This window comes from Tripterygium wilfordii, chromosome 6 (assembly GCF_013401445.1).
Source record: "Tripterygium wilfordii isolate XIE 37 chromosome 6, ASM1340144v1, whole genome shotgun sequence".
NCBI classification, from domain to species: Eukaryota; Viridiplantae; Streptophyta; class Magnoliopsida; order Celastrales; family Celastraceae; genus Tripterygium; species Tripterygium wilfordii.
In genome coordinates, this window is record NC_052237.1 from 8,500,742 (window position 1) to 8,514,485 (window position 13,744).

A 13,744-nucleotide genomic window follows, 5' to 3' on the forward strand; every position below is an offset into this window, starting at 1 on the left:
CACCTGGGTTTTTCCCCATGTCTAGTCCAAGATGGAGAAATCAATAGTCAGGATCAGGTCCTGCAGGCTCTTGACGAGGTCGATTGCAGGTCTGTAACAGATCTTGGGTACTTGGTAGGGAAGGAAGAAGGGAGAGTTTGATAGAGAGACTCGTTGATGAGGGAGAAAATGATGAACAAGGGAAAGCCGATGAGAGAGAGAATGAGAGAAAAAATTGGGTGGTTCTGATTATGGGTTTCCAAGGAGTAGAGTTATTGTCTTTGGTTTTTGATCGGTGGTTCCTAATCATGGCTGTGGAGCTTCGTCGTCGGCCCCATACATGACGTCGGATGTGCAGGCGACATCGGAGAAGATATGCGTCGTGTTGAAGATCACGTGAACATGAACGAGAGAGGATGTGGGACAGAGGTGAGAGTGGATGTCAGAACGAAGAGAGAGATCTATTATTTGTCATTATTTTATATTTACATAACGCTACAGTAGTTTCCTAGATGTAGGGAACCACTGTAGCAAATCTTTATAATAGGGGAAGTTTAGGGAATCTGATGCAGAGGTGTTTTTTGACAAATTCTCTATAATTGTTCCCTATTTTACAGACAGACTCATGTTTAGGTAATCTGCTGTGGATGCTCTAAGGGCGCTCACCCGAATTTCCTTTGATTTAAGCCGGTCAACAATTTCTTTGACTTAGGATAAATACGACCATTTATGATAAGCGGCATATTTATAATTCTTTTTTCCTAGATTAAGGAGTATGCATCTCATGTGCGTACGTGTCGATTTTTCGAGATCTCTTTATTGAGGGGCGAAAGTCAATGAAGTCCAAATTTGAATCGAGTTAGGTACGTAATTCGACCCACTAACTACAAAGATCACGGACACAAGATTTTTCAAGAACGTAATAAGTAGCTCCCATTAACGCGCACAAAGTCTCACAAGTCCACACACCTCCCCAGCAATGACGAAAAATAAGTCTCTCTACAGTCTCAATACCAAAAAAAAAAAAAATAGTCTCTCTACAGTCCAATCACACGCATTCTCTGCAGCCCAAAGAGGACTTGACCACACGTCGATATCACGGTGTGCCGACCCACATGTGATTGTTTTCTGCGACGTGGCGTACTCCAATTGGTTAGGGAATTAACTGCCGCACCGACTATGATCATGCGGTGAATGAATGTATGATGTATCACATAAGTAGAGTGAGATCTCCCTTGCGTGTGATATACTCATACCATAATCCTCATGTGTTATCTCTCTCAAAAGCAGACACTACTAGTCTCGTGACTCTCTTCGTTTCTCCAAATGGGCCCATGCCCATCAATAGTCTGAACTCTAAAGACCAGATATGCACATGCTTAAGGTGGGTGAGGGGGGAGTGGACCCTCCCATATGCACAAATATCCTCCCTCGAGAGGAGACATGGTTATAGTACCTAAATAGGGTCTTGCAATAATTTTTCTCTGTTTCATTTGTTTCTATATGTTGTGTGGATTTTTCTTCTTGTGTAGACGATTGTGTGTGGATTTGGATTTGGATTTGGATTTGGTGCTCTGTTGTTTGATCATTTAATAATGACAACCATTTTGATTCCCTAATTTGTTAATCGTTTAATTTTTCATCATTTAATTTATTTTTAATTAATCTTGTTTCAGCCAAGTCATTCACACGTTTTATAGTCCTTTTTTAAATTTTTAAAAAATTATACAATTGAAAGAAAATAGCATGCTTATCTTCTCGTGAGCTTCATGGGTGTATACATGTAAGGGGTATGTGCTAAGAAATACAATTTTTTTTATAAGGCTAAGAAGTGCGTGCTGCATAGGATACTGAAAAACGTGGAAATTAGTTTAGTCAACAAAAGCTTTCCACATATTTTTTATACATGTATTTTGTTATTATTTTTAGAATGCTACATAATATTAAAATACAATGACATACTTATCTATTTTTATAATTCCAAGTTCTTTTTTTAATCCGGGGATGTCTCAAGTAGCATTGGAATATTCAATTTTTAATCATTTGAGACAATTTGAATATAAACAATACTTGAAACCCAATAAAAATTTCGTTTAAAAACCATTCAGGTGAGCGACGAATCTCTATGGGATCAAAAAATTATGAATTTATGGTCACACGTTGAATTTTGGTCCAACTTATCATGTAGTCAAGTCCGAAATTTTTGTATACGGAGGTCTGACTACATGAGTTTAGACTCATATTAAATATTTTAAAGACAAATTTGTATGGAATCATTCTTGTTTAAATTTTTTATTTTAGTAAATCAATATAACTGTCTGACTCTAAAAACTAGGGACCATCTCCTTTTAAATTCAAAAATAAAAATTAAGATAACATCCCATGTCTTTATTAGAAGCCCCATTTACAAATAAACTAGAAAACTAAATAATTGAAAATTTGGCCACCTTTATTTGACCCTACATTTTGAATAAAAAATAAGCAAATAACTGATATCTATATATATATATATATATATATATATATGCTATGTATAATCTCCAACTATGTCAACATGTACTAAGTTTGTTTGTAACAGACTTCGCAAAAATAGAAAGTTAGAAACCACAAAAAGAGAAATCAACAGTAAACTACCTTTTCAACCCACTAAGTCATTACAAGCCACAACAGTTATTACTTATTACTACTCAAAAACACATATCAATTTGTATGCGAGTAGGTTCCCTGTCTGTATCCCAGTCTTTGTATTCAGCTCCCCAAACATAAATAGATATTTATTATCTGTTCGGACATGGATTGTGGGTTTTCTGTGGATTTCTCTCTAGATTTCCTTGGAAATTGTCGGAGTTGCTCCTTGTTACGGCAGGTGACTTCAGCTTTCAGGCAGATTCGTCAGATTCAGGCTCTCTGATTTTGGTAGAGAATTGTTTTAAGGTACTTGCTTTGTTTCATTTATTGTTTTGACTGGATTACGGGTGATATGTGTCCTATTTTGCTTGTTTGGTTGCCGAGAAAAGAAGTGAAAGTCGTCGTTCTCAGCTAAACTGAGATGTTTTCGTTTTCTGTCGTTGAAAATATTACCTAGATTTTTGTTTTGTTCATCGGAAAATATTGAGCAATTAGACTTTTTGAAATCATTTCTTTTTTTCTTGTCAAAATTCTTGATCACAAAAGCAAATTTCTTTTGTTGTCAATTGGGGTTTCGAGCTCCAGTTGTTGTGTTACTTGTGTGTTTGGTTGCCCAGAAAAAACGAAAAGGAGGTAAATTTTTTTGCTTTTTTCCCCTCCATTTTTTTGGTAGCTGGATTCAGAAAGCTACTCTTTTTCTTTCATAGTTATTTTCTTGACCTTTTCTGGCCAACCATTCAGAGATTAAATTGTAAAGATTCTCAGCTTTCTGAGTCAGATCATTGTCTCTTACTTGCTCTTAGTTATCCCCCAGTTCTATGTGCTATTAACCATTCCTGTGTTTCTAAAACAGGAAATCAAAGATAAGAAATCAAACTCCACAAGCTTTTTCAATTTTTTGCTAATAATTTACTTGCAACTTGCAGATTTTGAGCCCACTTACGAAGGAAGGACTCTAAACCTATCCAGAGACTCTGGATTTTGCGTACTGGAGGACGGAATGGGGCATTTCTCTTCCATGTTCAACGGGTTAGCACGGTTTTCTTTAAGAAAAGGGAGGAATTCAGGGAATGAGGAAGGTCGAGAAATTGCAGCGGAATTGGCTAAGGAAGCGAAGAAGAATGACCTTCTATTGAGTTCTTCGGGTTGTGTAAATGTAAATGGTTCTAGAAATTTCGCATCGGTTTTCTCGAAGAGAGGAGAGAAAGGAGTGAATCAAGATTGCTTCATTGTATGGGAGGTTTGTATCTATGTCTTGAAGTCCTATTTTGATTGCCAAAATAAAGCTACATTTTTGTGATGCTAAATGCCTGATTGCGGGTTTTCTTTGATTGGAAACAGGAATTCGGGTGTCAAGCAGACATGATCTTTTGTGGGATTTTTGATGGGCATGGTCCATGGGGACATTTTGTGGCAAAGAAAGTTCAAGAATCGATGCCTTCATCGTTGCTGTATAATTGGCAGCAGACTCTTGCACAAACTTCACTTGACGAGGATATGGACTTGGAATCAGATAAAAAGTATCGTAGATTAAATGTATGGAAACAGTCCTATATGAAAGCTTGTGCTGCTGTTGATAAGGAGCTTGAGCAGCACCGGAAAATTGATTCTTTCTGCAGTGGAACTACTGCCTTGACTATTGTCAGACAGGTAACAGATCTTAAGTTGTGCTTCTGATAATGTTTTTGCATATTTAAAAGCGATTTTCTTCTTGTGATGCTGTTTAATGAATCACCACCAACATGAATAATAACAATGCCCGGAGCTATTATTCCAGGGTGAACTCATATACATAGCGAATGTGGGCGACTCTCGTGCTGTATTGGCAACCACATTAGATGATGGAAGCTTGGTTCCAGTACAACTAACAGTAGACTTCAAGCCCAATTTACCCCGTTAGTCTCTAATCTACACCCATATCCTTAATCCCTAGATAAGCTTGTAATCTTTTTAATTCTTATCTTTTGGTGGATATTGTATGCAGAGGAGGCTGAACGAATAACTCAATGTAACGGGCGAGTGTTCTGTCTAGACGATGAGCCTGGGGTGCATAGAGTTTGGCTACCGCATAAGGAATCACCAGGACTGGCAATGTCCAGAGCATTCGGGGATTACTGCGTAAAAGATTTTGGTCTTATATCTGTTCCTGAAGTCACACAAAGACATATAACCAGCAAAGACCAGTTCGTTGTGCTTGCAACTGATGGGGTATCATGCACTCTTCATTATCTGTGCGGTTTTGGTTTTTCTCCATTTACAGTTAATTCAGTTGGCTAAATAGTTTTCTTGTTTAGGTATGGGATGTGATCTCCAATCAAGAAGCGGTGCAAATTGTATCTTCCACGCCAGACCAGGCCAAGTCGGCTAAGCGTCTGGTGGAGTGTGCTGCTCGAGCATGGAAGCGCAAGAGACGGGGGATCGCCATGGATGATATCTCAGCTATTTGTCTCTTTTTCCACTCTTCAACTTTGTTGCATCAAGTTCACTCCGCTGTAACTGCAAAATAGTTTATGTGAATGAGCTGATAATGGCTCCTTGTGTTAATTATTTGTGGTCCAGATTTTGATCAAGTCATGCCAGACCTTTCTTTCACATATAAGTCATATTTCATTCTGGTCAATGATGGTGATGACACGGTGGTAAGGTGCATGTTAGTTATGCTCTCTCATTAGGGTTCAATCATCTCTGGAGTCAATCATCTCTGGAGGCATAAGTCACACATGAATTTTTCATGGGTTTTTAAATCCGATGATCTGATAACCCAGTACTTTTTAACAGGGTTGTCAGGCGGGTCCTCATGCTTAAAAAATACTGGGTCAGGTCAGACCCGTTCTGATAACCCAGAACCCGGTCCCATGTACACCCTTAATAAAACGTAGTCTTGTATGCTTTCTAAACTAGGCCCAGATTATTATTAAGTCCCGGGTTTAGAATCTTTTACAAAGGCCAACTTTGGGTGGTTCCCTAGCTTAACGTAGTCTTGTATGCTTTTCTAAACTAGGCCCAGATAATTATTAAGTCCCGGGTTTAGAATCTTTTACAAAGGCCAACTTTGGGTGGTTCCCTAGCTTTGTCGGGCCCATAAGAGATCCATAACCATAAGTGCCATTTCCCATTTTCCCCTTTCAGTTTTCCTTTGTAGACGGATTTCGAGCTCCGAACCAACAAAAATGTCCGATTATCTTCCCCATGAAATTGTAGCTGACATTCTCTTGAGACTGCCCATCAGAACCATTGGGGTTTGCTCGTGTGTATGCAAATTATGGCGCAGTATCATCACCAGCAAAGCTTTCATCACCAACCATCTCGCCAAAACCCGCGAGAAGGGCGGTTCTCGAGCACTCCTCAGGCGCTCCGGGTGTGCAGACATGGAAGGGCGCTTCTCTCTCCATTTCGACACAGGTTCGTTCGATAAATTTCTGGATTTGGATTTCCCACATGAAAATTTCTTGGGCGAGTTTCATGTGGTTGGCTACTGCAATGGCCTGCTGTGCTTAGCTGATTACGATCGCTTCTTGTGCTCCCGTACTTGCAACGTCTCTCTCTGTAACCCAACAGTACGAAAGTGTATCTCCCTCCCGCCTTTCTCAATTTCACACGATTTTTACTTTGAGTCCCTCAGTTTCGGCTTTGATTCTGTGTCAAATGATTACAAGGTAATGACGATTTGGTTTCACAATGAAGAAAATGAATATCACTGCCATTCCAATCCCGTGGTAGGTATTTACTCACTCAGCTCGAATTCTTGGAGAGACATTAGTGAGACTGCACTGTCCTTTGATGTAGTTGGTTTTCGCAGTGATCATGTAGTTGATTTTCGCAGTGATCAGATTTTTCTGAATGGAGCTGTTCATTGGATTCTGATATGCGGTGACAGAGGAGATGAAGAGTTTTCCGAGAAAATTGTGAGGTTTGATATGTCCCACGAGATGTTTGATAAAATGTGCCTTCCAAATAGTTTGGACTTTATGTTTACTGACAAGTCCTTGGATTTGTCCATTGCTGTCTTCGGAGAAAAGCTTTCGATTGTTTGCTTGGACTTGTCCACATTTGATACTGATGATGCCTGGTCTGTGTGGGTGATGATGGAGTACGGTGTATCAGATTCTTGGACTAAGCAGTTCAGAATTAGTTTGCAAGCACTCGAAATGGGTATGCATTTGAATCAAGTTTTGGGGGTCAGGGAAAATGGCGAACTCATATTGCTAATTCAAAATACATGGCAATCGCAATCACAAAATAGAAAGCTGCTGTTGTCATATAATCCTGAGTGCCAACAGGTGACTGATCTCAACATTCACAGCTTGGGAAACACTTTGTATTTGGATAGCTTTCTGGAGATCTTGGTTTTGCTTGACCACGTGAACAAAAACTCCAAGGAAGAGGATATTCAAGCAAAAAAAAAGAAAAGAAAAACAAAGAGAAAGAGAAAGAGCAAGAGCAAGAGCAAGGAGGATAATTCTAGTATGATGAAAGAAAGTGGTACGATTATTTCGTGATAGTTAAGTTCCCATTACATTTGGCTATTATTTCTGAATACCAATTACATATTCAAATCATTTGGGTCTCATTTGTTGTGTAGGATCAAGATTTTGTACAAGGTGTATGCACCTTCTTTTCATGGTATCAGATGTAATCTTAAGTAAATTCTGCTAATCTTGAAGGATATTTGGATGTTGCATAAAATGTGTTAGTTGTGATGGTGGCTTCATGCTCCAACCCCCTCTCCCATCAAATTTCTCAGAGGAAACACTCTCATATTTTGCCAATTTCCACGAACGGTCCTACAACTGTGTATGAGCTCTCCCTAGGCATCATGAGTCTGATTCAAGCAGTTCCTCTTCCCGCACTTGCCAAGTCAGGGGCCTCCAATGCATTTAATAAAGTATTAATTATGTGTGGACATAAAAATTGCTGCTTCTTTTTTTTTTCTTCTCTCCTGCAGGAATACTTTAGTAAGTCCCTTTTTTATTAAAGAAAATAGGAGAAGAAAGAAAAGGAACCAAAAGTAAAGAGGCACAAAATTTCAGTGAAACTCAGAAAGAAGCAAAGCTTGTGGGTGACTCCATTGTTAAATACATTGCTCTGCCATGAACTCTGTGCTCCCTCACTTTTGGCACCTCTCTTGCACAAACATCGAGAATTCTAGCTGACTGATCATTTGGGTAAGTATACTTACTGTTAATTCTGGTGCTTGTTTTCATCTTGAATTTCCTTGTGGATATTATGTGTTAAAAACATTGTGTGTTCAGTTTTCATGCTGATAGAGGTTGAGAATATATATATTGCTTCATAAAAAAACTATTTAGTATATCTCTCACTTTGCCTCTCTGTATAGTAAATCTGTAATTGAATGGCTAATGCTATCAAATAGATGCTGGGGGTGTCTAGTGTACAACAGAAGACATGGTAATCATCTCTACATTTAATAAATCAGATATCCTTAATAACTTTTAACTCATGTAATATACTGTTTTGGTGCGTTTTGGATGAGTGTGTGACCTTTTGCAGATAAATGAATGCTATAGCCATGTGAAAATATATAACGGTATGATATTCTTGTGTCAATTTAGCACGTCTGTATTTGTAAGTTACCAAATATTGTATAATCATGTTTTAATTGTTGATTTCTTATTAGGGATCGTTTTAGTGGATGATCGCATAGAGTGCATGTTACCATTTTCCATCCTAGTTGACAATTTGTAAATGGAGGGAGCCATCAGGTAGTGGGGAGTAGTTTCAAGATTTTTCTTCTTCTTCTTTTTTTGTCGTGTTAACCTCATACTTTAACATGTAACAGGCCTGGATAATGGAGGAGGGTTATGGCATGTTGGCTGTCTGCGTACAAGTTACAACTTTACTCAACCTTATGACATGAATCCAAAAGAGACAATGCTGCTTGTTTTCAAATTGATATGATCCTCCAATTGGGTTCTCGACCCACACAGCATCAGATGCATTTCGAAGCTGTGACATATTAACATTAACTTCTGTTTATTGTTGTGCACAAATTTTCCACTTCTATCATTTGATTGATTATAAGCAGAATCAGAATTACTTTCTCTAAACACTATCTTATTTCAATTAACCCCCATCTTTGATAGGTTGGCTTGAAGAGCTGGAGTATTATAGTGCATCTATCGTCTCTTTTTGGGGACTGATACTTTTGAGAGGTCAGTTTTTGCTTCTCTATCTGTATACAAGTACTTCTATCTGACATCAATATTTTCATTCCAACTCAGGGATGAAGCATCATGCATTGAAACATTACAAATGGAGAAAAAACATAAGAAACACAACATTAAATCCACTTGCTTGGAATTATTAACTACCATGTTCACAGCTCTGGACTCAGTTTTTCCTCTGCTGGATGTAATATGTTGATGTTGATATGGATGCTTTTGCTGGTCAAATGTGTGGCGGGAGATGGATGTTGCGGTAGTGGCGCTCGAGTAATGATACCCCCCCCCCCTAAGGCTGTTTCTCTTTGCGCTACAGTCTTCAGGTCCGTAACAGTGAGTTTATCTAATTGCTGATTTTTTTTTATTCAATTGACAAGACACTGTAGCTTTACAGACGAGGCATTTGGAAGTGGAAGCTGGAGCCCAAGAAGAAGCAGATATGAGCCATTAACCTGGCATCTGGTCTCAGATTGAGTACTGAAATGTTCTCATCTGTAATAGTCTTTCCATATAGCTGCATATGTCTTATCTGTCCCTGATTGTATATTTTTTAACTAATGCACAAGAAGAATGTAACCATATGAGTCTTATGGGTTGATTGCAGGTGATTAACCTTCTTAACTCGTTACAAATTCTCCTTGGGTGTGTTTGACAGTTTGTTTGTACCAGCCAACTCACCGCTTTTGGCTCGAACACATTACGCTCGGACAAAAAAGCATTTGGCCGAACAGTGCATTATGGAATCGCTGCACCGCACTAAAGCTATAGGGAGATGCTTTCACTCTAATGTAATGCACTAGAGTGCATTTTCGACATCAAAACACGATATTTTATCCTTCATCAATTTTGTTATATCAATGAAAAATATCAAAATTTACCCACTTTTAGTGACGCATCAAACACTTTTGTCAAAGCAACTCTCCTCTCTTCACTTTTGGAACTCGTTTCATCGCATGAAGTCAAAACACAACACACTCTGAAACGGACCCCAAACATTTTCGACTCACGTTCTCTTTCTTTTTGGGGCAAGAAAACTTCTCAAGCTCGTGACAAGGATGAGAACTTTCTTGTTTACTGCACAAAAATAGAAGTCACTTTTTAACACTATTTGCAGGAGAAGGAAATATTTTCTCAACACTGGTACTTCCAAGCTTACTCCAAACATGGTTCCACAACAGAAATGAACTGGCAGAGCTTTGGAATCCATGACAAAATTGCTGCTCTTTGTTTTTTTTTTTTTTTTGTAACATGGACAAACGACATGATCTGACGCCTTATTTATCGATGGAAAATCAAAATCAAAGCTGCCATTGTGTTTTCTGAATCAAATTCCAAAACAAGGGTACATCAGCCACAGGTTGGATACAGATTGTAAGTGCAACATGAATACATAAATTACTTCCAAACACTGATAAAACCTACTCAAGCATCCCGTGCACAAAGAGGAATTTCTCAATCTTTCACTACACAGACGAATTTCTCAATTTCTCAGTACAAAGTGAATTCAATGATCGGCTGGCAATCCGCTTGACAGTTTTCGGATAATTAAAGATTTGTCATAACAGGCTATTAGCACGTCAAGGCTCAAACACAATCAAATCTTTTCAATTTGTAGCAGGTGCAAGCCAAGTTCAGATTGCTTTTCAGTAGAACACTACAATATGCGTTTTTGCGAGGTTGATGATAAATTATTCCAATAGTGACTGTAAGCAATCAAAGCTCAATGCAAACAAATGATGCATTTAATTTACAACAGCTCATATCATATAACATAACAAAACTTGACCAAACCCCAACAAAATTTCATTATCTAAATCCAATCATATTGTTTCTGCTGCTCTACTACATTCGAAAGACAAACTAACCTAACTACTTTGAAGCTCTTGGTCACAACAAATCAAGGTCACCACTAATAGCCCGTTAGTTGAGTTCCGCTCTGATGACAGAAATAGACACTACTGTTAGTGTCCAAATTGAACTAGAGTTCACCAATGAACAAAAATAAGACTCTCATCTCATCTTGTTCTACATCATTTTCCCAGCAACCAGATGGACATTGGGGATAAAGTCATGGAAAAACGGCAAAAAATTCAAGGACTTCATATCTCATCACTGTTTTCCCGCAAATCTTAATCAGGTTCACCAAAGGTAAAAGCAAGACCTCAATTTGCAGTTTACTTCAGTCAAATATTAATATCAAGAAAATCATATTAGCTTCAATGGAAATAATATGAGCAAGCTTCCACCAAGATTACACCAAAATCAAGCATCAAAGACAAAATATTTCATCAATTAACTTAAAGCAAATTTCAATTCAAAACGAACCCAAAATTCAAAATTCCAGTACGAACATTCAATCCTATTAACCCTAAATATACCTCTAATAAGAACCCACAAGAGGATTTGATCTAAGCTTTATCACTTTCACATCATTACAGTTCAATCCACACCCACATTGAGGACTCTCCTCAAAATTATTAATAGGAAACCCAGCACCTGCAATCCCCACGGAGAATTCAAGATCATCGCCACTCCGTACAACCTCAATAATATTGACCCAAAAGAAGAACAACTTGACACTAACACCCTCCAACCTTGAAATCCTGCCTTGGGACACGTACCCTCTGACGGCGGGCTTGTAGCTCAACTGGTATGATCCTTCAAGCGAAAAGCTACAACTACTATTGAAGAAAGCAGCGAATTTACCTGTTGATGGGTCGAGTTCATAGCCGAGAACTCCCTTTGGGAGGATCCCGACTGGAAGGTTATATTCTTCGAGCTTTTCATACGCTGTTGGTGATGCTAACGAAGATGAAGCGAAGATAATCAAGCATAGAATAGCCGATAGAGATGTATAAACAGAACCCATCTCTCTCTCCCCCTTGTTTCTTCTTGGATTTTGTTTGTTCTCTCTGAGAAACTGAGAATGGAGAATGGTAGTTTGAAGTTGACCAGATAAGAGCCTCTCTCAGTCTCTCTTTAGTCTTTACAGTTGTTATAACTGGGCTGGGTTTCATCGAAGTTTAAAAGTGGGCTTGTTTTGTCAATTGGGTTAGGCCCAATCTTGTTAAATATGGAGGTGGAGATAGTATCCAGAGTGCCCAAGATGTCTCTTCTTGATCTGTTTGTGTCTCCAGGCTCCAATATGCTATATGCCATCCTAACACTACTATTATGGCTTTTTATGCATGTGATTTTTTGTTCAAATTTGTACCTTAGAGATTGTAATGGGAATGATCCAAGTGTTAAACAACATATATACCACACATCGGTTGGGTGAGTCCCAACTGAATGGTATATATGGGTAAGCCCACTCCTTATATGTCAATAAGACATTTTCTTGAACCTAGTGAATGAAGTTTTGGCCTGTAATAGCCCACAATACTATTGGTGTGGACTGATACTAAGGACATAAACTTCACTTTAACAAATCAGTTTTTAAAGGTTGAAATGGTGCAAAGTGGCGTTTATAAATATTGGGTGGGCTCTCGATGTAAAGTTTGATTCAGTCTTATAGAATTAACTCCTATCTAAATTTGCGTTTTGTCTAAATTTAGGTCGTCAAGAGAGATTTGTCTTAGGATGGTGGGGCATTAGCTTCTCTTCATCCATGAATAATTCATCACAAATTCTTCCTATAAGCCTGTAAAAACTTCCCTTATTAAGAAAATTTAAATAAGCAACCAAAAACACAAGCATACAACATGAAGACAATCACTACAAATTTGTTCTTAGTTTTGTTATCTGTCTTTTTTTGCCATCAAGTGTTAGCAAATGAGGCACCAAGTCCTGAAGATTTAATTACTCAAGCTTGCGATCGCAGCTTGTACAAAAACGTATGCAAAGCCATTCTTGAATCAGACACAGAGGGCAAAGGATCTTCCGACTTGCAGGACTTAGGAAAATTAGCACTCCAGTTTGCATCAAAAAATGCAACAGCAATATTTGAACAGATTCTTGATGTGTTTGATTCCACGACGAACGAGTTCGAACGCCAATGTTTAGCAGATTGTTCCGAGGGTTTCCAAGACGCGATCGAGCAAATTCATGATGCGATTGAAGCTTTGGAGTCCAAACAGTACGATGATGCTAATACATGGATCACCGGTGCCATGGGCGACGCACAATCGTACGAGGAAGGGTTTCATGAAGAACCAGGACATGAATCTCCATTATCTAAAATGAGCGAATTGTTTAGCCAGATATGCAGCATTGCTTTAACAATTACCAATCTCTTGAATGCTGATGCTCCTGCTGCTTAATTTAATGGCTTCAAAAATTACCTCTGTAAGGCATCTTCTTTTTCTTTTCTTTTTTTAATTTTTATTTTTAGGATGAACTGGAAAGGAACATTCACCATGAACTGCAAGTAATAACCTCCTTGGCTGGTGAACAGAAAATGAATAATTGATGGATCAAGAGAGCTAATAGCTCATTTCATGACTCGCACAAAGAGAGTTGAAAACATGTAAATGCACCATGTGAACTGCAACATGCCAGACATGTCAAACTACTGGACTTTTGGAACTAATATGTGCTTAATCATTTGTGTATAGTAACTATACAGTTATGTCATTTTTGGTCTCGTTGGTTGTTCAGCTTAGATAGTGATGTGGGACTAATTACGGGACTACCGCTATGTAGGATCGAAAAATCACGAGCTTGAAATTGCGCGAAATTTCACAGGGTGACTCGTTTCGGCGTGGTCGTCAACACTAATCATTTTCTTACTAGCTATCGTTATTTTAGCCAAATTTCATTGTTTAGGCCCTCAAATTAATGTTTTATTATTTTTTTCGACATTTGCCTAATTTTTGTGATTTCTTGCGTTTCTTTCCTTCACAAAGTCTGTTTCAAATTTATTTAGGGTTATAGTCTCTCATAAAGGCATTTATCGTTTAATAAAAAATAATTTGACGGTCTATTTAGAGCAAGGGGATAAGGATTCGTATGGT

The 13,744-nt window shown here is 38.3% G+C and overlaps 3 protein-coding genes across 3 annotated transcripts; 2 read left to right on the forward strand and 1 right to left on the reverse strand.

Annotated features, from left to right (window-relative positions):
* Positions 1–2,587: 2,587 nt before the first annotated feature.
* LOC120000017 (probable protein phosphatase 2C 34) lies at positions 2,588–5,227 on the forward strand. Its single transcript, XM_038847882.1, has 6 exons — positions 2,588–2,913; positions 3,534–3,847; positions 3,949–4,257; positions 4,385–4,502; positions 4,592–4,815; positions 4,902–5,227. Exons 2-6 carry the CDS (start codon positions 3,608–3,610, stop codon positions 5,112–5,114), a joined length of 1,104 nt encoding a protein of 367 aa, XP_038703810.1. The 5' UTR covers positions 2,588–2,913; positions 3,534–3,607; the 3' UTR covers positions 5,115–5,227.
* Positions 5,228–5,352: 125 nt separating this feature from the next.
* Positions 5,353–7,293, forward strand: LOC120000015 (F-box protein CPR1-like). The gene is made up of 2 exons (XM_038847881.1): positions 5,353–7,089; positions 7,190–7,293. The coding sequence occupies exons 1-2, from the start codon at positions 5,778–5,780 to the stop codon at positions 7,261–7,263; spliced, it is 1,386 nt and encodes a 461-aa protein (XP_038703809.1). The 5' UTR covers positions 5,353–5,777; the 3' UTR covers positions 7,264–7,293.
* Positions 7,294–11,051: 3,758 nt separating this feature from the next.
* LOC120000018 (uncharacterized protein At5g01610-like) lies at positions 11,052–11,753 on the reverse strand. Its single transcript, XM_038847883.1, has one exon. The coding sequence runs from the start codon at positions 11,656–11,658 to the stop codon at positions 11,170–11,172; it is 489 nt and encodes a 162-aa protein (XP_038703811.1). The 5' UTR covers positions 11,659–11,753; the 3' UTR covers positions 11,052–11,169.
* Positions 11,754–13,744: the final 1,991 nt, after the last annotated feature.

Bases quoted from the DNA above. Each gene is read 5' to 3' on its own strand.
- LOC120000015 (XM_038847881.1), top strand. From the start codon at position 5,778: ATGTCCGATTATCTTCCCCATGAAATTGTAGCTGACATTCTCTTGAGA. The intron at 7,090-7,189 runs GTACGATTATTT...TTTGTTGTGTAG, and splicing joins TAGTATGATGAAAGAAAGTG to GATCAAGATTTTGTACAAGG.
- LOC120000018 (XM_038847883.1), bottom strand. From the start codon at position 11,658: ATGGGTTCTGTTTATACATCTCTATCGGCTATTCTATGCTTGATTATC.
- LOC120000017 (XM_038847882.1), top strand. From the start codon at position 3,608: ATGGGGCATTTCTCTTCCATGTTCAACGGGTTAGCACGGTTTTCTTTA. The intron at 3,848-3,948 runs GTTTGTATCTAT...GATTGGAAACAG, and splicing joins ATTGCTTCATTGTATGGGAG to GAATTCGGGTGTCAAGCAGA. The intron at 4,258-4,384 runs GTAACAGATCTT...CTATTATTCCAG, and splicing joins CCTTGACTATTGTCAGACAG to GGTGAACTCATATACATAGC.